General features: G+C 36.3%; 1 protein-coding gene, 1 non-coding gene and 1 pseudogene across 21 annotated transcripts in view; 1 reads left to right on the top strand and 2 right to left on the bottom strand.

The window, feature by feature from the left end:
- Spice1 (spindle and centriole associated protein 1) overlaps window positions 1-25120 on the bottom strand; it is a 46741-nt gene that overhangs the window by 4247 nt on the left and 17374 nt on the right. For 9 of the 20 annotated variants that reach the window (XM_087215609.1, XM_087215639.1, XM_087215629.1 and 6 more), the window contains 9 exons: window positions 24318-24433; window positions 20590-20732; window positions 20245-20382; window positions 19634-19899; window positions 17204-17335; window positions 11499-11649; window positions 9505-9750; window positions 3853-4337; window positions 1504-1687 (listed from right to left, as the gene is read on the bottom strand). In XM_087215609.1, the coding sequence (XP_087071735.1) occupies window positions 1504-1687; window positions 3853-4337; window positions 9505-9750; window positions 11499-11649; window positions 17204-17335; window positions 19634-19899; window positions 20245-20382; window positions 20590-20732; window positions 24318-24433 (1861 nt within the window). Of the gene's footprint in view, window positions 1-1503; window positions 1688-3713; window positions 4338-9504; window positions 9751-11498; window positions 11650-17203; window positions 17336-19633; window positions 19900-20244; window positions 20383-20589; window positions 20733-24317; window positions 24434-25120 lie in introns of those variants that run through there. The other 11 variants (XM_087215627.1, XM_087215618.1, XM_087215611.1 and 8 more) reach the window with 5 other exon arrangements.
- LOC106010070 (polyadenylate-binding protein-interacting protein 1 pseudogene) lies at window positions 13381-14869 on the top strand (annotated as a pseudogene).
- LOC147830457 (U6 spliceosomal RNA) lies at window positions 17528-17634 on the bottom strand. The gene has a single exon (XR_015439450.1). It is a non-coding gene; the product is annotated as a U6 spliceosomal RNA (small nuclear RNA).

The raw sequence follows: 25120 nt of genomic DNA on the forward strand, positions 1-25120 counted from the left end.
GGCTTTAAGGAAATTTAAATCCCATTTAATTTTATAAAATATTCCTCAGTTACCCTAGAAAACTAAAAAGGGTTTTTCATGTACATGATTTACCCTTATTTTTATCATCATTGCTCAGAGGCTCCTCCTATGAAACCAAAAGTTTTACGTAAAAAAGAATACCTTAAGACACAGAGCCCCCAGAATGGGAAGAACACACATGTAAAACCACAACTTCCTTTGGTATATGTGCTGCCGAAGCAAGCATGACGTCTTGCTTTGAATTTCAGAAAAGCACTTAACCTTTCTGTGCCTTGGCTTACTTACTATCAAATAGGTATATAATTTAAACCCTGTCTACTCTTAGGATATGTTGAATTCTAAATGAAATAATATAAATAAAAGCATTTGTTAACCTTATAGAATTACTCAGGCAAAAATTATATTTAATCACAAAATTATTCTTAACAGTGAGCTGCTTAATGTTTTTTCACTGCACTTAGCACTAACTGACATTATCTCATATATATATCTCATATATTTGGTGTTTGTTGTCTGGTCCCCAACATGAACGCTGGAGTACTCAAGAGGATATATGGCAGGCACATGGTAGTGTTCATATTTGAGTGATTTAATGTATTTATCCAAATCAGAATTTGCTCTAGACTTCATGACTATGAAGAACAGTAGACAAAGCTGTCATGTAAGGAACCCTAGACTAAACACTGAGGAAGGTCATTAGGGGAAATCTTTTCTCAATCATTTATCCAGTGATTTCCAGGAGTCTGCTTTCTGGGTAAATAATTTCAAAAATGAAATAATTCCCAACAGGTAAAAACTCTCACTGGCAGATTAAAGTAATCTTCACTTCAGCCAGCACACAACAAATGAGTCCCTCTAAAACACCAATGTTTAAAAACCTCAGGGAATACATCACTGACACAACTAGAAGCTTCTCTTATCCTGGGTCCAAATCAGTCTCTAAACTCTTCAAGCAGCTCTATCCCTTGAGTCTTAACCAATTTCAGGCTAAAAACCAGCTTGAGATTTACTTCCATTTCATGAGTATCTTTTTAAATGTGAATACATGATGACAAATTTTTCAACTACCATTTTATTATTTAGAAGCCCTTCTAGCTTTTCACATTCCTAAATATAACAAGAGACCAGAAAATTAAATTAAAATGTTATCATTTTAACAATAATTTGTAATTTGATGTTAATGAAATTCTGAATTATAATTTTGAGGCTTATATTTTATGTCCTATGTGAATCATATACCATAATGAATCTCATAAAGGCAACTTAGGAACTAAGACACCAAGATTAGCTGTAGGCTTCACATGATAGAATCAGGAGATATGCCTTCCAGTCCTGTTTATTCAGTGATACAAGGCTACTTCTTTTGATGTAAAATTGAAGACACTAGCTCTGGGTCTTCTTTTGACTCATAATGAACTTGCAAAATTTAGAAAGTGAAAACCTTCATATTTCTAGTTTTTAAATCATGAATTTGTGACCAACCGGTCCATGCTCTGAGAGGCGACTGAACAGGCGACACTGGTGGAGAGGAGAGATTCAAGCCAACAAGTTTCTGTTGCTCTAGCAACTGTAATAGTTTTTCACGAGCCTCCATACTCTGTCGATTCAACTCTGCAATCCGTTCCTCCACGCTGCTTGGTGCTACAGACTGTGCGACTGGAAACGTCTTTGGAGGGGAAAAGGGCAAAAATTAAATATTGGGAAAAACACCACCCAATTTTGCCTTTTCTACTAGATGCCAGGAAATTCGTAGTCACAGCCCTTGTTATAAACAAATGGGAATAGTGGACAAACAAAAGAACTTACAAATCGTTTAACTGAAGAATTAGGGCTAAAGTAAATGGACACTAATTCTTCTGCTGTTGCCCCACACTGTGGCTTTGACCAAGCACACAGTGTGTGGGACAAGGCTTTCCCCACATTGCTCAGCATTTGCAGAGCTGTACAAAAGAGCTCAGGAGCAAAGAGATGACTTCTACTGGCCAAATGCCACAGACTTACTGGTGACAGATGTGTAACTGGACAGATTACAAAGAAGGATCTGCTGTATTTGAAACAGATATTTCCATAGTTACAATCTTCAAACAGGCACCGTGAGTTATTTGGCAAAGATTCTGAGAACCCCATCACATGTCAGCCTCTCCGGGCCACATTTAGCCTAAGATAATCTTATTAAAAAATAGTTGCAATTGAAGAGGAATATGAGATGTAACAGTAAAAAATAGCTGCCCCTGGAACATGTTTAATTTGAAAAATCCCCAAGACAAATGTATTTATGTTAATCCCAATAATTTCATTTAGTTAAATATGTCCCTTTGGGGAAATAAAAAACTAATCCCTAACAGAAATTACTAATTTGTAGCTTATAGTTATTAGTTTTTTAAAAGAAGCAAAACAATATGAATTAAAGATCATTCTATATTTTCAATTAAAACAAGAGGATGGTGAGGACAGAAATACTAGATTGTCCTTTCTAGACTGATGCATATACTAATTAGAAAAGGACATAAGCTTAACATTTAACTGTGTTGTCTTTTTTTTAATCTAAGAGATGCCTGTTTCAAATAATCTTCAAAACTGCAAAATAACTGTCTCCCAGTGACTCAAAACTCAGGCAGTTCATACTTAACAGCTATGCCGACAGCTGCTGCCAAATCCCAATAATTCTTCCTGGGTCCTCCTCTGCTGGTCCCTCTAACTACTATTTCTGTGACTCAGTACCACCTTGTCTTTATTCTCTATGAGCCAGTGATAACAGGGGGCTCCTACCCCTAACACCCCCAGAGTTCCCTCACCGAAACCCTGATTCATGATTTCGACAGCTCTTACGGACACAGCTCCAAGTGAGCCTAATCCAAGGAGAGGCTCCCCAGCTCCTTCCCACACGGAATACTCTCCTGTTTTCTGTCAGGACCCTCACAGGAGCTACCTTAGCTCAAGGGTACAAAAGAAAGTGTCCCCTATCACTAGAATCTGCATGAGTAGGTATTAAAAGCAATCCCATTTGGAACCTGGAATCCCTTTTCTCCTCACAACGAAATGAAGGTTTAAGTTACTAGGTTAGCCCACAAAGTTTATTTAACTTATAAAATTCCTGCATGGTAATATGCAGATTTTTGCTACTTAAAATGTGGCCCTCAGACCAGTAGCACTGGCATCATTTGAGAACTTAGTAGAAATGCACAGGTCCGGCCCAAGACTTAGAAGCCATGTTTTGGCAAGATCCTCCTCAGATGATTTGTATGTTCTTTAAATTCTGGCTTTAATGATCCTTTCTGAACAATTGTTTCTATAGGAAAATGCATTTTGTGTTCTAAAAAATTAACTGTTCATGAGTTAAGGGCCAACTGTTCTTGTAGGAGCCACATTTAAGGGTAAAAATACATTCAACTAAAATGTAGTTGTTATAAGGCAAACTTTGAAGGCATGTTAATTCTATGCAGTTTACTTGAAACTTCATTCCTAACTTAATCTTAGTTTTCCTACACACATTATCTTAGTTCTATTTTCTTTTTTTTCTTCTTTCGGTACCAGCGGTCAAACTCAGGACCCTGTGCTTGTGAGGCAGGCACGGCGCCACTGACCTAATCCCCAGCCCTCTTAATCCTGTTTTCTTAATTCATGTATTTTTTTTTCTTTCATGTTATCTCCTTTTACTGTATATGCAATATAAACTAATAAATAACTTTTACCTATCTCGGTGATGAAGACATGCCAAAGCATAAGGCCTTTAGTGGGAGCCTCAAAGCTATCACTTCTGCAAAGACATCTCTTCAGATGCCTAAGCTTAAATTCTTGTATGTCCCTAGCTGATCCTTAACTGGTACTCACAGCAGTCATATCACTGGCACGTTCCTGTTTGCTCAACTCTTGCAGTCCATCCCCTTGCTCTCCTCCTGATCCATTAATATTACTTAGATGTGCCTTGATGACTAAATTCTGCAGTGTCAACTCAGCAATTCGTGCCATGATGTCCTTTCCTTGTACTGATGCCTCGCTTGTTCTAAGCTGTTGCCCATCTCCCAGTACTGGGAGCTCTTCTGAGAATGCAGGATTTCTCGACTGTTGAACATTGGGATGGGAATTGCAGAGGGGCTGTGAGAGGTTAATGAAAGGTGCCTGGGTTTTGTTCTCTGCATCTTCTCCCATGTGGGAGACTGTCCACCTCTGAGTGAAGAGTCCATTCTCTTCACTTGAATTCTGAATATCTGTATCAGTAGGTAAGGTCTTCTTTTCCCAATTTTGTTCCTTCTCAATTATTTCCACAGTGGGAAGAATTCGTGGAGCAGGACAAGTTTGAACAGTCCTCCTCAATACTGCAGATTAATAAAAAAAAATGTATTATTTTCCATGTATTAAATTATCTCAGCACATCATGATAGTTAAGAGAAATATTTCAATAAAAGGGTTAGGCTTCTGAATGCCTAAATTATTTTCAGCAGGGACTGTACCAGCAATGCCACCCTTAACAATCAAGTACAGAGACTTTTTATATCCCTTAAAGCATTTATCAGTAATTTCTTGAAAAAGCATCTACTAAGTTCACACTTTAACACATCTAACATATCACACTTTAACATATCACACTTTAACATATCTGGGAAAAGTGGAGAAGGAAGATACCTAATTTACATTGTGAATGGCCGGGAAAGGCTTCTCTACAGAAGGAAATTTTTTTAAATGATTACACACATGTAGCAGAAAGTAGAGCAGAGGACATTATAGGTAGAGAGAACAACATGTATAAAGGGTCAAAAATAGGAAAGAGGTCAGTCAAGTTGTAACACAGCAATAAGGGTAGAAGTGGAAAAATATATATAGGATGGGAGAAGTGTGCAGTGGCCATTTCTGGCAAAGCCTTTGAGTTCATGTTAGAACTTTTGTAATTTAAGAGCAATGGAAACCCTAGAGAAGGTTTGCCAGTGACTCAATTTTTATTTATTAAATGCTCTAGACAAGTGGAAGGTAACAGAAATGGAAGTAGGGAATCTAGGAAGCAACTGCAGTAGTCTAGAAGAAATGAGTTATGAGCTTTGACTAAGGTATATTGGCAAAAAAGATGGAAAGCAGTTAATAAATTTTGAGAAATATTTTGGCAATAGAACTGAAAGTAATGAACTAGAAGGAAGGATGAGAGAAACACAGATCAAGATGGCATGAATCTTGAATGAGTGGATGGAGATGCCATTTACTGAGATGAAGACAAGAAAGATAGTCTTAAGGAAATGGAAATTATAAAGAATTCAGTTCTAGGAGGTAGGGAAGTAGCTCAGTGGTAGAGCACTTTCCTAGCATACATTAGGCCCCAGGTTTGAACACCAGAACCAAAAAAAAAAAAAAAAAAAAAAAATCAGTTCTGAACATGCCATTTAGTATGTTTATGGTTCATCCATGTATCCATCCAAGTAAATAGTTGAAAACTCAGTATGTCTAGGCTAAGATAAAAAAACTGGAAGTCAATAGCATATAGAAGATGTTGGAAACCAAGAAAATGAATTAGGTTATCCAGAGAAAGAGAGAGTGAGAAAACAAACCAGCCCCAACCCATAAGGAACTTAACATTTAGAGTCTAATAAAGGAGGGGAAACTAGCAAAGCAGACTAAAATAGAGCAGCCAAAAAAATATTACATGAGTGTGGTATTAAGGAAACAGAGAAGGAGTTTAAGACCCTAGAAATTTAAGGACAGAAAAGAATACACTGGATTTAGTAACATGGAGTCCACTGGAGCCCTTAGAGAAAATGGTTTAGGTGAAATAACCTAATTGGGAGTAAAATGAGATGCAAGATGCTTTTATTTCAAGATTATTGACTGAACACAAATTTATATCACCCACTTTCACTGAGAGAAAGCAAGTATGCCCACATTGGTAAATACAATATTATGGGAGGATCATTTACAAATGAAATGTTTCAACAAGTTTCTAGTACACAAAGAGAGTATGGGAAGACAGTGTGAAAGAATGAAATTAAGCAAAAGCCACAATCCAGAACATATATAAATTACCAAAAGATGTAAGGTGAAAGCCAGTCTTTCTGGGACAACTCTGAAAAGGCTGCAGCCACAAAGCTCACAAGGACAGAGAAAAAAAGTGGGCTATAGGCATAGAAGCTAGGGAATTACCAGAAAGATTGTCTGCTATACAGTGATGCTAGTCAGGCTGTTACCACTTCCCTGGCCCATCCTCCTAAGGGGTTCAGGTGGAGTGGAGAGGTTGGAGACAGCCAGTGTGGTAGCCCCAAGTGAATGGCTAGATCCTACTCACATACTCTAAAAGGAAGCCTGCAGTTAGCATATCACGTCCATATTCACAAAGCAACTACAAAAGGGAAAGCATATTGAGAACACAAACCAAGACCTCTCCATATCACACAAAACTTATGCTAGCTATCTATAATACTGAAAACTTAGCCATTGTTCTTTTTTTAGTGTATATATTTATTTTTTATTAGTACCTATTTGTGGAACAAATTTTTTAACAATCCTTGGGGGGAATTGGTACATGAACATAACACATCTTAATTCTTTTTTTTAATCCCCTTTCCCTTCCCTCCCTTCCTCCTCCATTCTTCTCTTGATCCCCTTCCTTTTTTTATAAATTTAAATATATTTGGAGGATAAAGAATGACCAAACCAATAAAGGAAAATCAGCACAACAAAAGAAAAAAGCCAACACAAGTAAACAAAACAAGAAAAAAGAGAAATTCAGATACAAAGGAAAATGTAACAAAATTCTAACTGGTATCCTCAAAAGAGAGTTCCTGGAAGATAATGCATTTATAATACCATAAGAATCAGTGAAAAATAAGACAATAAGAAACAGCTTTGCTTGGAAATTTAAAATATGACTGATGAACTTTTTAAAAGAATTCAAAGACAGGCTTGAAGATAAAATGAAAAAAAAAATCAAATATAAAAGGAAGATGTAAGGCCGAATACTCCCAAAAGTCAATATACAATTTCCCAAAACTGATGAAAGTTACATGTTTACAGACTGAAAGGACCCACTAGTGCGCCACTGTGCAAACACACACACACACACACACACATCTCTACCTTGTGCAATTTCTGGATAAAAATAAAAGGATCCTTAAATCTTTAACAGAGAAAAAAAAAAAAAGACAGGCCAAATACAAGACAAGACATCAGACATCCAAAGGAATATTGGGTACTAGAAATCAACAGAAAAATGCCTTTAAGTTTTCAAGCAAAAAAGAACTATGGCCTACAATTCTTTATCTAGTCACAATATCAGCCACTTACAGAGAAAAGTAAAAATATTTTCAGATTTTCAAGAACTTAAACTCTGTCTTGTAAAAACCATTCCTGATCATTTCTGTCAGAAAACTTAAAGAGAAACAAAAAAAATAAGAAATGGGACCTAGGAAACAGCTGATCCAACCCAGAAGTCCCAGGATGAGAGCCATGCAGCAGTCCCAGAGAGCAATCAGTCAAGACTGGAAGAAGTCTGATGCGCTTTGGGAAAGCACCTCAGGATGAATGCAAATTCCACACCACAGATAGTAGGATTAATGAATTAAAGATATGTTGAAAGCAATTTGAAAGTCTAGGCAAAGGAAAATCTGAACAAGAAAGTCATACTATAAACATGGCACGCCAAAAGATTCCAAAAAACTGATGAAACTGGAATTTACTTTGACCTTTATAATAAGAGCTTTCTCCTTGGTTTAATGCACAAAGTTGTATTGCACAGACTTGTTTTAAGGATAATTAAATGCTGATGAAGGGCCTTATGTGTCTTTTATCTTCATCTGCACATTCAATTTAACTGAACAATTTACATGTGAGTATTCCAAATACAATGCATAAAAAATATGTCATCAATTCAGAATATTCAAAGGCACCTCTACCTGTATGTTGTAAACAAAATGGGCAGTTATTATTTCAATGTAGAACCTACCGAAAACCCTAACATGTTTTTTATAGCAGTCTTTGATCTTACTTGCTTTAATGAATCCTTAGTATATTTGCAGTCAAAGTAAAAATATTTATTGTGATTGTTTCATTGAAATAATTTTATTTTATTACCACCAATGAAAAATATTTTATAATATTTAAGAAGAGATCATTACAACAGTCTATTAACAACAGGAAAATATTTGAATGATTACTTTAAGAAATGAAAATCTAACCTGAATTGAAATCATAGTTCCTTAATCTAGCCAGAGTTAGTAACACTCTCCAGCCCTCTAAAGGGGAAATAATGAATCATAGAACTGGAGAGCTGGAAAAGACATTAAGGAAAAATCCTTTTGTGCAAAAGATAGGAACTAGGGTCCAGAAAAGGTCAGTATCTTAGCCCACATCTTAAAGCTACTCAGTGATGGGCAGGCCAAGCCACCAGCACTTCTGACTCAGCCTGGAGTTGTCTCCGCCACACCACACGGATATGGCAGACACTAAATCTGCATTACAGATATAAAAGCAAAATTCTAATAACAAGGACTTGACATTTCCTTTAACCCCTTATGGCCCTTTCATGTCCTTTATTGGAAACATAAACCAAGGCAGAAAATTTTACAAAATTTTTGTGCCTCAATGACAATAAAAGTTATTTTTCTGTTCTGCTATGGGATAATACAAACAATTTTTTAAAGAAATAAAATTTCAGGAAATCAGAGCTGTTATTTTTCAAAACCATTTGGAAGAGAGTCTAAGTAGTTTTTATCTTTTTTTCAAATTGAAGAACCCTTTTCAAATGAAAGCTAAACGTCTAGAAAAATGCATGTGTGGACAAATAATTTCATTTTCCAATAATGATGCAGTCTATAGAAGTTCAGAAGGCCATTTATAAATCGTATGAGCTAAGGATTAGCAAAATAGTTTAATGTTTTTATTCAAAACTCTACATGTGTCTAACTATTTTTAATTGTCTGTCTACTTTTGTTATAAAATTCCCTCAACTGACTGATCTGAAAACTTCTCATGAGAAAGTGGTTAATAAGATAATCAAATATGACTTACAAAATCCTTAAGTTACAGCTCTTATGTTTCCCTGGCCAAACTTTCCTTATTCTCTGGAGCATAATCTCCTCTTGTTTCTTTTTCATATACTCCAGGACAAAAGGGTCAAACAGAATTCCTTTTATTCTGCCACTTAATGCTCTAGACTTTGATCCTTTGACCTGAGTTAATATTTACACTGGTCAGTAGAACAGATGTATAATGAAATTAATTAAATGTCACACTTTATTGTATCAGTATAAAATAGAGTATAAATTGTCCTCAAAATTTATCCTTCAGTTGAAAGATTGTAGGCAGTTATCAGTGTCTTTTTCAATTATGTTTTTCAGGTAACAGTGAACAAAATACACTACAAAAGTGAAGCATAAAAAATAACTTCCAGGGTCAGGGATCTAGCTCAGTGGTTCTACTGCCTGCCTTGCAAGCTCAAGGTCCCAACTTCGATTCCCTGTACCAAAAAAAAAAACTTCTATATAACTTTATAAGAAGCCTGCTTACCATCCTGCAGAGGAGAGAATTCTGAGTTGCTCTTCTGCCTGGGTGGTGTTAACAACACAGCTGGCTCAAAGACATGTGCTGGAAAACTGCTGGCTAGATGTGTACTATCAGCGGGGTTTGGCATCTGAGACAGTTTAACAGGCAACTCTTCCTGCAGGAAATCAACCACTTCTTCCCCTCTGAACATCAATGGCACAGACACATTAGTACTTAAAACAGGGCCCTCTGAAGAAGAAAAGAGGATATCTGTATGTAAGGAACAAAAAGGAATTGTGGGCACATTTCAGATATGTATTCCTAAGTGCCCTTAAGTAGAATACAAAATCCAGATGGCCTGTCTCAGTCACCTTCTTCATCAATGAAACACAATACCCAATATGCACAATTTAAAGGAGAAGAAGGTTCTTTTGGCCCAAGTTGTTAAGGTTTCAATCCGTAGTCAGCTGGCTCCGGGGCAGCATGGTGGAAGGTCCTGGCATGGAAGAAAGCTGCATGTCATGGCAGCCCAGAAGCAGAGAGCAGAGGGAGGACCTGGGGAGGCAGGTATGCCTGCCCCAGTCACATCCCCAGAGACCCACCTCTTCCGATCAGGCCCCACCTGCCAATTCCACACCAGCTGTAGCTCCCTCATAATCAGATCACCTCCACAAGCCCTGACTCTGAGCACATGAGGCTTTGAGGGGATATCAGATATAAACCATAACATAACCATAGAGCCTTCACTTTCTAGGCTACATCCTCCTTGGCCAATAATTCATAGGCAGACTCCTGCAAAGACAACACTGGCAAGAACTTGTTATTTTTGAGAAAAGCACTAAGTGCAAAAAAAAGCCACCTATGTACTGTTGCCTGGAACTTTAGAATTTTTCATTATTTGTTTTGGGTAGCTTTCTAATGGATATGACAAATAATCAATAGCAAAAACAGGACATATGAACACTGATCTCCACATACAAGACTCATCACAAAACAAGGTACTGTAATTCCACAAATCGTGCACTGAGATAGTACAGTCTTCTCGCATGTTATTATACAAGGGCTACATGAGCCAAGACTCAGAAAGATGCTAAGCGGGTTCCACTTATATAATCTTTCCAACTTTTTCCATAGGCAATAAAGATAATTAACAATAACCTTACAATATGCTCACTTCTAGCATTTTTTAACTTTGAAGAACTAAGCGTTCTCAGTTGTGAACCAGCACTGACCTATTTCTTGATGGAGATACTAACAGCAATATCCTGCCAGAAAGTAAAGCCCTAGCCATTGCATTTACTTCATGCAAGTTAAAGTTCAGGCTGCCACTTCTTAGAATCTATCCAAAGAAAATAATCCTACACAAACAAAAGACTTTGTACACAATCATCAAAGATTTACTTAAAAGTAAAAAAACAAAAAACCCTAAATGTCCTATTAACCTTATAGTTCATGGAGGCACACAAGGCAAATAAAAGATCTCAAAATATTGGCACGTCTGAACAAAAGTTATGAATTTCTAAAACTCAGGGGTTTTCTTCTTCCTAATACCATCTCTTATCCTTCTGCATCAGACACCATGATTAAAAGTGCTGGCACCAAAGTCTCACTGACCTAGGTATTTGGTTCTGTTACTTTCCACCTATGTGACTGCTAAGTTATCAATGTTCTTTAAGCCTTAGTTTCCTTATATAATAGTAACAATAATATCTACCTCATATGATTATTATAAGCACTATACATGTAAGGTTCAAAAAGTATTAATAAATGTCAGCTGGAAAAGTAGTGATAATTGTAGTAGTGGTAATACAGTTATGCACAGATAGCCAATAATTCCATATAAACTCAGGGGTTCAGGGTTTGGTTTGTTTGCTTGTTACTCTAAGGTAGGGATGGGGAACCTTTTAGAGCTTTCAGTGTAAACAGCCCACTGCGGCACACATGCCATAGGTTCACCACCACTTCTCTGAGGCCATAAACTGTTTAATGATGGTCTGGGATAATAAGACCGTACCTACCTGGACTGTCCCCAACTCTTCCATCTGTGGCTCCCCTTTCTGAAGCCTGAGTTTCCTGTCTAGAGTTATTTATCACAGGACAGTTCTTAATGGCATGTGTGAGTGATATAAGTTGCTCATCTGTTGTGACCATGTACTGCTGAAGTCTAGCCTAGAGAAGAAATGAAATAGTATCATCATCGTAACAAATATTAAACCATCACATAGAAAGCAAGCCATACAAAGCATGTGTGTATAAATCATTATTTTAAATCCTCCAAGAATTCAAGACTTTTATTCAAACTCTAAAACAATGCTATTCATAATTATAAATATTCTAGATGTCCCATAATAGAGAAATAGTTAAGTAAATCATGGACTATTAAGAAATATCCTGCTATAAAAATAAAAACCTTTTATACAGGGCATTCAATGTATAAAACTCTTCATACAAATTATTTCAAATGACTCTCAAGCTACCCCAAGAGACAGACACATCAGGGGCAGGAAACCCAACAGACTATTCAATGGACATTTAAACTAATAAAGATGAACACTATAAATATTTATGGTAATATATATAAAATATTTAAGGGAAAGAGAAAAGCACAAAACTCTATATGCAATACGATTATAACTACATTTTATACATGTGAGAGCTAATTGTATTGCATATATAGATATATTTTTATATTTATGTATATATCTCATACATGTTTTTAAATATTATGTAAGGTTTTCTTTTATTTAAAGGATTACTCATAAAATACCATATTCATTGATTTATTTTCTGTCGTACAGATAAACGTGTTTGGAATTCCATTCTTACATTTAAAACCCAATTGGACTGTCCAAAAATTTGGATGAATTTGTTTTATTCTTAATATTTTCCACATTGAAGATCTAAGTAGATTATCTGAAAGCAACAAGTTTGATTACAACCATATGACATAGGTCTTTCTAAGAATTGGTATTAAATAGTTCTTAGAAGCAGAGAAGACGGCAGGTGGAAAGAAAGGGAGATAACTTGTATAAATTGCTAAGACCTTGTAATAAAGAGAAAGTAACAGAAGCCACAGATTAATCACTAGAGATGAATTATTACCTATGCATATGTATTTCTCATACATGGTTAGAGAAACACAAATAAATCTAATAAAAATCAGTTGGGGCTAGACGTTAGAAATATTACAAATAGTCCTGACTACTACCAGCCCAAATTTCACACTCATACACCCAGTAGCCTCAATATTTCTATTTAGGACTCTGACTTCTCATACTTAAGATATACAAAACCAAACTCCTCCTGAAGCCTTTCCCGCCTCATAAATAGAAACTTCATCATTTTAGTTATTCAGCCCAAAACTCTGGAATCACCTTTGACTCTTTTTCCTCTCACATCCTCTCCTTCACTATATATCCAATAGGTCTGCTTGGCTTTTAAAATATATTCAGAATTTGATCAATTTTCATACCCTCTCCCTCTTCCACTCTAGATCCAGCCAGCATTTCCCACCTGAATCATTGCAACAACTCCTCTCTGCTTCTGTGTTTGGCCACCTAGTCTAGTCCTGTTCCCAAGCTGTGTGCTAAGACACAGCACTCAGGACACCGGAGTGAACTCAGAGGGGCACCAGAGGACATTGTCAATTTTCAAGAGAAACAGTGAAGCCTGACCATCTATCGGGCATCACTGAACTCCTAGGCTGGGGCAGTTTACAGTTTCAACATTAAGACTGCATGGTGCGAGAATCCGAAAGCGGAGTCAGCGGTGGGGTCCCGGCGCCCGAGCTGCCATCCGCCCCGCCCGAGTCAAGGAAGGAGCCGAGCGGCCCGCCGCCCTGGTCCTCGCAGCGGCAGCGGCAGCGGCCCCGGAAGAGGAGGAGCACGTAGGACGGTTTGATCTGGCTCCAGAACGAGGCCCCTGAGAGCTCCACCTAGCTCACAGGATAAAATCCCCCAGCAGAACTCAGAGTCAGCAATGGCTAAGCCCCAAGTGGTTGTGGCTCCTGTGCTAATGTCTAAGCTTGTCTGCCAACGCCCCTGAGTTTTACCCATCAGGTTATTCTGCTTATACAGAATCCTACGAGGATGGTTGTGAAGATTATCCTACTCTATCAGACTATGTTCAGGAGTTTTTGAATCATCTTACAGAGCAACCTGGCAGTTTTGAAACTGAAATCGAACAATTTGCAGAGACCTTGAATGGCTGGGTTACAACAGATGATGCTTTGCAAGAACTTGTGGAACTCATCTACCAGCAAATGTCGGACTGAATATGAAGTTAAAGATCAAGCTGCAAAAGGGGATGAAGTGACTCGAAAACAATTTCATGCATTTGTACTCTTTCTGGGAGAACTTTATCTTAACCTGGAGATCAAGGGAACAAATGGACAGGTTACAAGAGCAGATATTCTTCAAGTTCGTCGGCGTGAATTGCTGAATGCTCTCTTCTCTAATCCAATAGATGACAACTTGATTTGTGCAGTAAAATTACTAAAGTTGACAGGGTCAGTTTTGGAAGATGCTTGGAAAGAAAAATTAAAGACTGATAAGGAAGAAATTATTCAGAGAATTGAAAATGTCCTAGATGAAAACTGCAGCAGAGACGTAAAACAGATGCTCTTGAAGCTTGTTGAAATCCAGTTGAGTAACTGGAGTAGAGTCCATGCAACTTCAACATACAGAGAAGCAACACCTGAAAATGATCCTAACTACTTTATGAATGAACCAACATTTTATACATCTGATGGTGTTCCTTTCACTGCAGCTGATCCAGATTACCAAGAGAAACATTAAGAGTTACTTGAAAGAGAGGAGTTTTTTCCAGATTATGAAGAAAATGGAACAGATTTATCAGGAGCTGGTGATCCATACTTGGATGATATTGATGATGAGATGGACCCAGAGATTGAAGAAGCTTATGAAAAGTTTTGTTTGGAATCAGAGCATAAGTGAAAACAGTAAAGTTAAATTTCAGCATATCAGTTTTATAAAAGTTTAGGTATGATGATTTAGCAGAACACAGGAAAGCAAGAACATGTGTCATACTTATACCAAATTAAGGATGTTGAGTTATGTTACTAATGTATGCAACTTTAATTTTGTTTAACACTATATGCCAAAATAAACTTTATTCCCTATAACTTAAAATGTGTATATATATAAACTAGTTTATTATGTACAGTTAATTCTACTGTTTTGGCTGTAATAAAATCAATTTTGAAATTTAAAAAAAACATTAAGACTACATCACACTCCTTTTGTTAAGGTCAAATCTTTTCATGACTGGATTTTAGCAGGCACTATGCTAAGAAAAAAAGTTCTAGATGAAAATCAATGTGGAAAAGGAAATAAGAGTAATGGTGTCCAGTATGATTCTAAACTCCTTGGAAAGCTGTACTCTACTTAAAAAATACATACATTGAACTGATAAATAATTGTAGTTATTTAAGAATGAAATATATTATTTTTTCTTTTAATTTATCTGTATTTTTTTTTCATACAGCTCTTAAATTGCTAGGACATAAGATGTTTGGACCTAAGTGAAACTGTTAGGTTTTCTTTTGGCGTAGGGGTGTCAGATACTGAAGGCACTGTACACCGAGAGACAGCAGGGATCTCTTATCTAGCCTCAACACCACACCCAGAGGGATTCTCTTAAAACCCAAATCAGGTCAGTTTTCTTCTCTTCAATAGCTTTTCATCTCCTTCAGCCCAAGTCCTCCATCCCTATGCAAAGCCACATGTGATCTGCTTTATCTGACCTTGCTTGTCCCTGACTGCTCTCCCCTTCCACATCCCACCCTACACACTGACACTGGTTTTCCAGATAACTTTGTGCTCACAGCTACACTCAAGACCTTTGCCCCTGCTTTTCCTCTGCTTAGTCCATTCTCTCTGCCATCTAACCTAAACACTGGTTCCCTCACCTCTTCCAAGTCTTTGCTCAAATGTCGTCTCTTCAGACAGGCAGGACTCACTGCATTTATAACCACATCCCACCCACTATAGGCATTTCCTATACCTTTTATTTGCTTTATTTTTCTTCAAAGGACATACTGCCATCTAGCTTACTAATAGTTTACTTCTTTTAGGATTTATTTAAAATGCAAGCCCCGTGAGGGTAAGGATTTCTATATTTGTTCTCTAATATATTGCTGCATCTAGAACAATTTCAGGGCCAAAGTAGGTGCTCAAGAAAGATTTGTTAAATGAATCAGTGTATTTTAAGCCTTCTTATCTTCCCAGGAGAACTGAAATAAAGTTCATGCAAAAATATGTACATGAATGTTTCTAGCTATAATATTTATAATATTAAAAAGTGGAAATTACCCAAATTTTCATCAACTGAAGAATAAATAAATAAAATGTGGTATATCCATAAAATGGAATACTACTGGGTGATACAATGGAATGAAATATATATAATACAGCATGAATGAACCTTAAAAATTTGGTGAAGGAAAGAAGCCAGACACAGAAGACCACATAGTGCAGGATTCCATTTCTATGAAATGTCTTCAGTAGGGAAATGGATAGAGATAGAAAGTAGATTAGTGATTGCCAGGGGCTAGGGAGAGGGAAGAATGTGGAGTGATTCCTCACAGGTATGGGATTTCTGTCTGGAATGATGAAAATGACCTGGACTGAGACGACAGTGCTAGTATACAACCCTCTGGTTAACTATGAAATATGAAATTGTATACTTTAAAAAGCTGGAATGGAATGTGGACTAAATTATTAATTTTTTTAAAAAGTACACATCTTTATCTAAAGTCTATTGACACAAACACAAATTTCTCTACTATTCTTTTCACACCTCTTATGCTGATAAATATAAGTAATAATAACTACCCATGAGAACAAAAAGATGAATAAAGCAATCTCTGCACTCGAGTAGCACGAGATTTCAGTGACAAGGACACACATAAGTATAACATCATTATGTGGTAAAGACAAGAACAGCAATAGCCAAAGAGCATCAAAGGTATACAAAGGAAGAGTGCTCAGTGTAGTATGCAAGTATGAGGTTTTGGTGGGGTTTTTTTCTGGTACTGGGATCGAACTCGGGACCTTGTGCTTGCGAGGCAGGTGGCAGAACCACTGAGCTAAATCCCCAGCCCCATTATGAGGTTTTTCTAGAAGAGATATTGTGAAAGTTTTTTAAAGAAAAGGGCACAATTAGTCAAGTGGCAAGTCAAATATGAAGGTACTACAAACAACTCTGATGTGGCTGCAGGAGAGCTCCCAAAAGGTTATCCTCTTGCTGTTTTGAAATTAAAAGTGGCTGGGCCGGGGATTTAGCTCATTGGCACACGCCTGCCTTGCAAGCACAAGGTCCTGAGTTTGATCCCCAGTACCACACACACAAAAAAAAAAGAAAGAAAAAGAAATTAAAAGTAGCTATTGTAGCACTCACTTCATATTTTGGATTAACTACTACAGTATTGGTAATTATCATTTAAATGTCGATTCTGTCCTCTACACCAAGTAGTATGTTTCTTAAAGGCAGCAGAGTTATTCTATCTACTATTTGTAGTCTAAGCTTCTACTGTAGTACCTCCAATATAATAAATTTTCAGTAATATCTACCATTGATGATGATGAGTGATGAGTAATCATATTGGCACAGCTGAACCAAAGGCAACACTAAGGAGATCATACATGCATAAAGATATTTTATACTGTTACAAATAGAAAAGTTTGGGATAGCATCCAAGTACCTGTATGGTACTATTTTCTTCTCTAAGAAGAAGAATTTCAGCTGTCAGAGCATCAATGAGCTCTCGATGATCACCTAATACTTGTTCCAGGTGTTGCCTTGTCTCTACTTCTTTACGTAGTTGAACTTCACTCTAAAAAAATAAATAAATAAAAAACTTCCACTAATAATAGAACATATTGAAAATTTAAAGTTTCTGCTCAAAGCTGTCAAAGAAGATAATTACAAAGTCACACATATGATAGCAATGAGAATTTTAATTTTTTTATTGCTCTATATTTGTAACATAATTACATTCATTTCAGAGAACTGGCACATATATATTAAAAATATGAAATGCTTCATGGATTTGGATGTTATTCTTGAGCAAGACCCACACTAATCTTTTCTGTATCATTCCAATTTTAGTACATGTGCTGCCAAAGCCAGCACAAGAATTAAAAAATTTTGTTAGGTTTATTAAACTTTTTAAATAAAATATGCTGCATTATCTCTTCCCTTCTTTGAATACAATGAACAAAATAATATGTAAGATAAATAACTATATTTTCATGGAAAATAATAACTATATTTTCATGGAAGAAAGTAAAAAAATATACATTTACTTTTTTTTTTTTCTGTAGTACTGAGGATTGAACCCTGGGCCTTCTCAGAAAACTACATTTCCAAGCTATTTTTTAAGAAAAATTTTAGTTGAAAGATAAAAGATTTATATGACCTGAAGAGAAACCAGAGTGGTTACTTTTTATTTTGAGACAGGGTTTTGCTAAGACACTAAGTTGCCCAGGCTGGGCAACTTGCAATCTTCCTGCCTCAGCCTCCCAGAGTGCCGGGATTAAGGTATACCACCACGCCTAGCAACATTTACAAATTGTTTGAACATACATAGACCATCTCTAAAAGGCTACACTTGTACCAGGTAATGACAGCTATGAGAAAAGCAAACAGGGTAGCTGGAAATTAGGAATGAGAATCAGATGCTTCATTTACACCTTTCTGTATCTGAATTTCATACATGTGCTATATCACCAATTCAAAACCTGTTTGTTAAAATATAATTAAAAATAAATAACTACATGAAACTCTATTACAGTAACTATATCCATTAAATAATTTAGCTTTGTAAAATAAGGGATCAGGTAAACATACTTATACTCCTGTAATGCTTTCTAAGCATCCAAAGCACGCTTCTGAAGATTGCTGACTTACAGGTAAAAAAAATGTGAAGACTTGAATGTATGACAGGACAGCAAGTCTTTCATTAAAAAGCAATTTAAAACCAGGCAAGGGGCAGACACCTGCAATCCCATCAATCTAGGAGGCTGAGGCAGGAGGAAGGCAAGACCCTGCATAGCCTAGGCAATTTAATGACTTAGCAAGACCCTGTCTCAAAATTTAAAAAAGGGCTGAGGATGTAGTTCAATGCAAAGAACAGTGGGTCCAGCCAGGTATGGTGGTGCACACCTGTAATCCCAGCACTCGGGAGGCTGAAGCAGGAGTACTGCCATGAGTTCCAGGCCAGCCTGGGCTACATAGTGAGTTCAAGGCCAGTCTGAACCTAAAAGCGAGATTCTGTCTCAAAAAAAAAAAAACAAAACAGCAGGTTCAATCCCCAGTACCAAAAAAAGAATAAATAAGTAAATAACTAAAAATTTAAAAAATAGGGCAGGGGATTTAGCTCAGTGGTTTTGCTGCCTGCTGCGCAAGTGCAAGGACCCGAGTTTGATCCCTGGTACCAAAAAAAAGGGGGATTTTAGGAAAACATCTCCAGAGCAGTGAAACTCTGAATTAGAGTGGTTAATCTATTTCTTAAAATAAAATTTTCTTAAATACTTATGTCATATTTAACATATTTAAGTACATGGATTTATAAATGATGAACTGCATAGCTAATCCTAATTCTGTAACATTCTGAGGCTGATAATTATTTGTAAATAACCAATTCTTGCTTGTTTTCTAAGTTATTTTCCCAACAATAAGACACTTCTTACTTAGATGATGAAGTCATATCCGTTACAGACAGAAACCATGAGGAATTTACCACCTCACAAGTGTATAGGTTACAGTCAGTGCCTCGCTCCAAATTGAACTAAAGTGGGATTAGCAAGCAGAGCAAACCAACACACTGACAATAGTTATTAAAGATTTAGTATTAGCACAAGATATAAATTTATTTACAGATTTACCTTAGTAATTATAATTTTCTAAAGCTCATAGTAACATCAAAATTACTTATCTAAGCAAGTATCAACTAACAGTAGAGGGAGAATAGAAGCATAAACTTTTACTACAGATAATCTGAAACGGAGGTAAACACAGCTATTCAGATTTGACTGTATTTTATTTAGAGGTTATAATCAATTAAGCGAAAGGGAAAGAACCCACATACATGGCTGCTGAAGAGAAGACTTGAATAACTTCACACACTTACCTCTTTAAGGTACCGAACTAGGCGACAGAGAGAGCTCACCAGGGACAACGTGAAGCCTGTGAGACCCTGACCCCCCTGCAGTCCTGTGACCTCGCGTCCTGTGCACCGCTCATATTCTTCCATTTCCTGTTCCACCTCGTGTATCATGTGTTTGAGGATATCCAGGCTGGAATTATTGCTACTTTGCAAATCTGCAGAGGCTGTGCTCGCTGACAGCATGTTTTTCTTCTTCTTGGAAGGAGCACGCAAATCTGGTCTTCTTTTTACTAAGAATGAGAAGTCAATCTATTTTAAGATCAAAAAATTGTAACTACAAAGTGGCTAGAGAAACTTTCTGACTGTTGTTCACAATTTATCAAAAGTTTTTATGGAAATTATTACCATTTTATCATTAAAAATCTATACAGTTTAAACAAAGCTTATATTCTCTACAATAAATATACGAGAGCCATCTTTCTAGATTTATGTGGAATAGAAAGGATTTCTTAGCTATTCTTCAACAAACATCCAACTAGATGCATTTAAGGGAAAAAAACATTTACTAAGTGATTAAAATAGCTATATTAAGTTACATGTTTTATTATTTCTCTTTGTAAATTAAGGAACTGAACCTTTACTTAACAGCTGTTTTTGCTTCCTTGAGTTCAGCACTTGTCCCACAATATAGCTTGAGTCTAGAGTTCCAGAAGATTCTTCAGGCTGAAGCCTGCTTTGGATTCTCTTGATGGCACCAGTAGCATTTAGAGCAGCTAAATAAGGGAACATTGCAAAAAGCATCCCAGTGAACAAACTTTCTTTAAAAAGTATTTCAAGTGATGGATCCATTAGTATTTCACTCAATTAGGCTACATAAGGGAGTCAAATGAGAGTCAAAAGTTTAATTACACTCCTTTAGAAATAACCATGTCCCACAAAGAACTAAATAAAGCAGGCTACTAGGCAAAGGGGGAACAAACCTCTTTGTTCCTCTGATGCAAGAGGAGAAGATGGAGTTGCAGGAGGGGTTGTAATTTGTGACTGTGTTGCTATCTTCTGCTGAATATCAGTCCACAGTTTATTAATTAACTCAGAATTATCTTCCTTTAGTTGGTGGAGAAACCTGTAAATGACAGGATAATATGCTATACTAGAATTAATAAGTGCTTCATTGTCCCAATGTCTACATGTTTGATTTGAAAGAGCTTTCAGTAATTCAGAAATATATACACACACACACACACACACAAAATTTATATATGAGAGGTATATATATAAAATGTCCAAATGGGCAAATATATAGATACAAGTTAAATTAATCATTGTCTAGGGATTGGGAGGAAATAGGGTCTGACAGCTGAAGAGTATAGGGTTTCTTTTTGGAAAGATGAAAATATCCTAAAGTTGATTGTAATTGTTTGTGAATATTCAAAACAGAACTGAGTATTATAATTTAGATAACTGAACTGTACACATATGAACTATAAATCAATAAACTTTTTTTTTTTGGTACCAGGGATCGAACTCAGGACCTTGCGCTTGCAAGGCAGGTGCAGTGCCACTAAGCTAAATCCCCGGCTCAATAAACCTATTATTAAAAAGGAAGGTAGGAATTTTATTTATTGGCACCATAAATATCGACCTAGAGAGAAGCTGTTTTTAAGCAATCTATGGACAGCATATTAGAACATTATTTGCTAAAGAGCACATATACCAAAGGTCCATGATATAGTCTCTTCAGAGAAGACTAGTTCAAAACAACAGAAAAGCCTTTGTGAGGCAGCATTAACATTAAATTCAATCTTCAGTATAAATCCCAAGAAGGGTCTTGTAATGATGTTTCTGTACAAGTTAGGTAACTAAATTCTAATCAATCTGACATGTTTACTGCCTTTAATGTTTATAATATAAGTCAGGTTTTTTGAAATAATAAAAACAAAAATAATACAAGTATCATCATGGTAGGCTAAAAAATGGCTCACCAAATGATACCCATAACCTAAACCCTAGAACCGTGACATAGGTCCATGAGATGAGGAGATGATCCCAGACTATAGGATGGTCCCTAAATGCAAATCATGCACATACTTATAAGACAGAGGCAGGGGGGGTCTGACACATACAGCGAGAAGGCAATGGGAAGACAGAGAGGGGATGAGAGTGACATAGCCACAAGCCATGAAACGCTCAGGCCCCGAAGGCAGAAAAGGCAAGGAAGAGACTCTCCCCTGGAGCCTTCAGGGGGGATTATGGCCCTACCAGCAATTTCAGCCTACTGAAACTGATCACAGATTTCTAATCTCCAAAGCTGCAAGAGAATAAATTTCTATTGTTTTAAGCCATCAAGTTTGTGTTCATTTGTTACAGAATCCACAGAAAATTAATATAGATTTTGGACCTGTATATGGGGTGCTAGTATAGTAAAAACCTAAAAACATGGAAGTAGCTTTGTAACTGAATAATGAGTAAAGGCTGGAAAAAGTTTAGGTGGATGATATAAAAAGCTCAGATTGACTTAGATGGGGAAAACTTGTAATCACTGCTTCTTCCTGTGACTGTACTAATCTGCAGAAACATCAATGACCCAAAAGAAGCTTTTTATATTGGGTTTATATTGGTTATATATTATACATCACTGAAAGAAATCTCTTTAGTGATCACAGAAGCATATAATCATAGAATTTTCAAACCAGAGGCACCTTAGAGATCTTAGGCTCTTCCTGTTGTATTTTAGAAATGAGGAAATAAAGGCCATAGATAAACTAGCTAGTAAATATCTAAAGGTTTGGTCTCTTGATTCCAAGCCCAATACACCTTCTAATATCTCATACTAAATATTTAAGGTATCCTAAAGTTGGACACTACCTATGCATACAACTGAGATAAAATTAACCATAGCTAATAAGTAAAAAATGGTAATTTAACTCAAAAATAATAAAAAAGAATAAAAGCAATTTTGTATAAGACTAGTTATATTTAGTTTCTGAACAAAAAAAAGTGCTTCATAGATTATATTTATTTCTAGGCATGCCTGTGAAAATATAAATTTGCATCCTTCTTCTTCACCTCCAAACACTACCCAGTGTCAGCAAGAAGGGCTGGGCCAGGGATTTAGCTCAGTGGTTCCAGCACCTGCCTTGCAAGCGCAAGGTCCCTAGTTCGATCCCCAGTACCAAAAAAAACAAAAAGGGCAAATAAAACAGCACATAATCCACACCTTCTACATTACAGGAAGGCAGAGGATACTACTAATTTCAAATTACTTTTAACTAGAAAATACCCCCATCAAAATCATGTACAGGTACAAATTCCCTACGAGGAGTGTTATCATTGCCTATATCTCAAATGTACCAATAAATGTTTTCCAGCAAAAATATTTCCTGAGCTCCACCTAGGAGCCTTTTAGAAAGTGGGTATCTGTGAAGTGGCTGCTCAGAAGAGGAAAGCTGAGAGCCTTAATGGAGACAAAAGCCACCCTAGAAAGGGAGAGTCCACTCTCAGTATACAAATACTTAAAAAGAAAAGGAAAAAGACCTGGGAGATTTCCTTGTGCGAAAGTGATAATCTTAGAAAGGATCAATTTTCGGGGGAGACTTGAGTGGTAAGAGGTGGGGGGAGCAAGAGTTTTTCAAGGCAAACTATCAAAGAAAAAAATCAGTCTTCACTCATTATTTTTGAAAGCATCCATTAAACTGTGTCCACTATAACTGATAGAAGAGTGTGCGCTGAGCTAGGAATCTTGTAAGCCACCCCAAACTCTCAACTGCATCCACAAAATAGACTAAAACAGTAAACACTCATATGAAAGCAACGTAATAAAATAAAACATAGAAACTGAAATAATTCAACAAATGGAATTCCTCCCCCACTCCACCAAGAAAATAAAAAACAGCAGAAACTATTACAATACTCTAAATGTAGTTAAAAGACTATGAAGATATGTATACAGCCATTTACAAATTAAGAAAGACTATGAAGTTTTAGAAAAATAGACAAAAGACATGAACAAAGTATTCTCTGTAATGTCTCTCAAATATATAAAATATTTTCAACTTATAAAACACAAAGTAAAACAACACTGCAATAGCATTTCTCATCTATGAAATTATTAGCAAAAATAAAAATAAACTGATAATACATTCTGTTGGCCAGATATATACTGCCAGTGAGAATACAAAATACTACAAAATAAAGCAGAATTTGGCAATTTTCAAACACAATGACACGACATTTGCCTTTTAACTCTCAAATCACACTTCAAACAATTTTCCCTAAATATGAACTTCCAATAATACAAAACACATATGTACAAGATTATTCATTGTAGTATTTTTGTTTTTATAAAATGCCGGAAATAACCTATATGGCCATATACATCAAAAATGATGCATCAAAGTAAATATTTTAAATAATTATACAAAATGGTTGTCAAAATATGCGTGGATGCACATATGCATGGATAAAAACACAGGAAAAGAGAAAAAATATAAAATAAACATAGGAAATGTTTATAATTGGTGAATCTGTGTGAAAAGCATATAGGAGGTTTTTACACTATTATTACAACTTTTTTTGAAACTATATGCACACAAAACATTTAAAGATATACTCTCAATTAGTTAAAAGAAAAAAGATGCAATACAAAAACATTTGAAATAGACTTTCAGAAAAGCCAAGAACTGTAAATATTCCTGACCTCTACACATACCTGTCTGTGTTCATATTAGACTGAGGATTTAGAGAGTTATCCAATTCATTCTCACTTTCTTCAGACTGGCTATTAATTGTTCCTTCTTCTCCTTCGTCATCTACTTCATTAAGAGCCTAGCTCAACACAAGAAAATAAATAATACAAGTTGTTACATACACAATCATCCTTTCTTTCTGTTACAGCCAAAGAGACTTCCCAAGGTTAATGCCTTCATAGGTGCTCTGGAACCCAAAGCCTCTCACTTCCTCCCACACCATCAACTGTCCTCTCTTCAACATCCTCAGCCTCTCCTCCTTCTCTCTATCCTTTCTCCTACCCACTCCCTCTTTCCCTCTCTCTGCTTCAGCCAATCAAGTTTAATTGTGCACAAGCCACTCCCATCTTACCCTGACCCTATACCCACTTTTGAGCTATCTTGCCAAACTTCAACAAGTTGTTCTCACTTCTCAATCACCATCTATGCCTTATAATTTTGCTTCTCCCCTCCAATCCACTCTACAAAGTCAGTATCAACACATTTATTCTGTCTTTATCTTTCTTTACTATTCTGACTTATTGGACCTTAATGGCCACTAACTTCTTTCTTTTAAAATCTTGATATACTACTTATCCTTTAATTTCTATGAGATTGTATTTTCTTGGATTTTCTTCTTTTCTGGCTGTTCCTTCCCAATCTCCTGTATTGGTTTTCTTTTTCTACCCTTCTTTTATATCTGATGAAACTCAAGGTCCTCCCTTTAGGCTTTTTCTGCTCTCATCTGATCCACTTTTTGAATATTTTTATCAAGTCAAATGCTGTT

Source organism: Heterocephalus glaber, unplaced genomic scaffold, assembly GCF_053883595.1.
Source record: "Heterocephalus glaber isolate CG9 unplaced genomic scaffold, H.glaber_assembly_v1.0 deba00000122, whole genome shotgun sequence".
In the NCBI taxonomy this organism is placed as follows: Eukaryota; Metazoa; Chordata; class Mammalia; order Rodentia; family Bathyergidae; genus Heterocephalus; species Heterocephalus glaber.